General features: G+C 41.2%; 1 protein-coding gene across 2 annotated transcripts in view; it reads right to left on the bottom strand.

Annotated features, from left to right (window-relative positions):
- Positions 1-2,217, bottom strand: part of inpp4b (inositol polyphosphate-4-phosphatase type II B) — a 99,923-nt gene extending 97,706 nt beyond the window's left edge. The window contains exon 1 of one of the 2 annotated variants that reach the window (XM_026303799.1): positions 2,118-2,217. In XM_026303799.1, the coding sequence (XP_026159584.1) occupies positions 2,118-2,147 (30 nt within the window). In that variant the 5' untranslated portion in view covers positions 2,148-2,217. Of the gene's footprint in view, positions 1-67; positions 89-2,117 lie in introns of those variants that run through there. The other variant, XM_026303800.1, reaches the window with a different exon arrangement.
- Between the last annotated feature and the right edge of the window lie 873 nt (positions 2,218-3,090).

Here is a 3,090-nt window from a genome sequence, read left to right as displayed (position 1 = left end):
ACACACACACACATAACCCCTTCCACGTCCCTCACTGGCACACTGAAAAGGACTCTTTCAGACTTACCAGCATGCTTGGCAGCCTCAGCTGTGGCTGAATCTTCTTAGTGCTACTGATGGGCTAAGATGAGCTAAAGTGGTAAGCCTGTCTCCATTTACACAGTGAAGTAAGCCAGTCTGTCATACAAGTGGTCAACATATGCTATAGGAGACAGCTGCACCCCTCTTGTCTTTTTGTCAGTCTGGGTTGGAATGGCCAATTTATGCTATTAGAGGGTGTGGAGTGTGTTTGTGTGTGATTGAGTCAGGGGGAGTATTCGGGCTTGAGTTTACCTACACTGGAGATTTGTCTCCCTCCCTTGACTGCTCATAATTACACGCATACAGACTAGACTTTTTGGACTTTTTTCCAGGCCAGAGGTTCTTTGCTTGACTAGCATGACATCAAAGGAGGTCTTATCCCCTGTCTGTGCAACGTCAAATCCCCCAGGGCACCACCATTCTTGGATGTACTGCCCATGTTTTAGGAATGGGATTTTCCTACACAGACATATTAGGGTTTGGCACAAAATGTCTCTCTTTCTATCCCAATTTCTTCTCTCTTGATAAATATGTGGGGAAAAAAAATGCTTACAATTTTCACAAAAAAAAAAAACAAACACTTTTTTGCTCGATAAGAGATACAAAGACATGATTTGTAGTTTTGTCAGCAGCTTCAAATACACTTTAAAGAGATTCAGAGGGCTTTAGATTCTCTACTTAAGTTGTCACTGGTGCTTTCTGTTTTACTAACAGTAGATTAAGATGCAGTCCCTAGCAAGAGATGTGCTTGCTTTTTAGAGATAAGTAAAGTGTCGTAGCATGACACTGTTTCCCAATTCCATAACATTCAGTGATATAAAAAAACACACCTTTTAGCTTTCACTAATATTTTTCAAATGCCAAATAACAAAAACAAATCAGCCCTATTTAAAACTGCCATACAAGTTTAACTTCACTTCACATCAGGTTTCCAGTTAAAATTTAAATGGACAAAAACATTTAGTCATCACATGATGAACCTACTGAACTTTTCATATAAATGCACATTAGAAATTACTTCAAATTTTTTTTGTGGGTTGCAACTTACATGCCCAAAGTATTATGAGACAACAATTTTTTATGTGTTGTTAAGTAACACTGGCAATAACACAAGGCTTATTTTTCGGCTCTGCATGTATCTTTGTATTTTTACTGCCCAGCTGTTTCTCTGTGTTTTTTTTCCTGTTTTTGCATTTTTATTATGTATAAAAAAACAGCAATTTCACATTTGGAAATCAGCAACAAAGCGGTTCATTTATTGTTGGCATATTCTGTAATCTGTGAAACTGTGACAAATAAATAGAACCTAGATAAGCCAGTGGTTACTGGAGAATTGTAATATCCAGATTTAACATGATTAAATGCCAACTTGTTCTTCTTATCTGACTGGTGATTCATGGGTAACACTACAGAAAACTATGTAGCAGCTGGCATGTTCCATCATTGAACTCCTAAATAAAGCTTTATATCATGTACCATGGATTCCTGAGAATACACCGAACATGTGAGTAGGACTAATACACATGAGCTTTTATGTGTCCCAGCAAAGGCAGTGGCAGCTGCCGAGAACTGGCACCATGGGAACGTGACTGGAAGAAAGACCCAAGTGGCAGTTGTGCTCCCTTCATACCACACACACACACACACACGCACACACACACACACGCACATGCACACACACCTCCTTTGGCCACCCAGGTTAATGACGATGTCCTGCAATGCATGTTGGATAGCAGCATATGAGTAGGAAAGCCTACCACTTACCACTGTCCTCTCTCAGAAACATGCTTCATGCAAAGATGATGCAAAAGTCACACAGAGTCAAAATAACATGATCTAATTGCTGTGTGGTTTACTGAATATATTGGGATCATAATAAGGATGTTCACTTTTATAACACTATCCAGACTAATAAAATAAATATATGGCAAAGAAAACTCCCCAGACTCTCTTAAACACCCCTTATAAGGTTGCAAACCTCTCTTTTAAAACTTGTAAAATTTGAAGACTTGTAAAATCACAAAATGTGCACATACCCTGTTTTTGTGAAGTCTGAAGCAGTCCATATCCTCAGATCCTACTCCACATCCTGAACATTACAGCCATGAAATCAGAACTTCAGCAGCACTCAGAGCGTCTACAGAGCTAGCTGAGCCAGCATACAGTATCCTACCACATCCTGTGTTTCCACACACACACACACACACACACACACACCCACACACACACACACACACACACACACACACACACACACACACACACACACACACACAGACCGCTGTTCCCTGCACAGGACTGAAGGGAAAACCAGCTGAAATGGAGTCGCTGAAAGAGGCGGTTATGCTAATTTAGCTTTACTGGATTAGCTGGAAAATAAGTGTCTCCTTTTTATGAGTCAGGAAACTTTGCTCTCATATGAATAAAGAAAAAAGTGTGTGTGTGTGTGTGTGTGTGTGTGTGTGTGTACGTGTGTGAGCGGGTGTTTCACAGTGAGACTGGGGGCAGCTGTTGCCACTCAAAAAACACTTGTGTGGCTGTTGCCTTAACAGCACTGTCACACGAGGTAAAAGAAACATTTAAAGAGGTCAAGGAAGACAAAACCCACTCACTGTAAAACTCATACACAATTAAACTCACAGACACTTTACACATTTGAGGGATGACACTGACTGAGACTCACTTATCAACTTTCATTAATGTCTGGACTCAACTATCACAGGAAATAAAAGGTTACTGCTCATTGTCTGTTTGGTTGAGTCACATGGGGGTGGGGGAAAAAAGGTTGAAGCGCTGCAGACAGAAATGGAGAGAACACCATCCAAGACCCAGTGACCCAGACACAGCACAAAACAACAAACATCAAAGGTCAGAGAGATGCAGAGGGAGGATGGTGCAGGTGTGTGTGTGTGTGTGTGTGTGTGTGTGTGTGTGTGTGTGTGTGTGTGTGTGTGTGTGCTGCCTTACCTCCACAATCTCTGTGCAGGCATGAGAGACGAGGTGCTGCTT

This window comes from Mastacembelus armatus, chromosome 1, assembly GCF_900324485.2.
Source record: "Mastacembelus armatus chromosome 1, fMasArm1.2, whole genome shotgun sequence".
NCBI classification, from domain to species: domain Eukaryota; kingdom Metazoa; phylum Chordata; class Actinopteri; order Synbranchiformes; family Mastacembelidae; genus Mastacembelus; species Mastacembelus armatus.
This window is presented reverse-complemented; position numbering and strand designations above follow the sequence as displayed.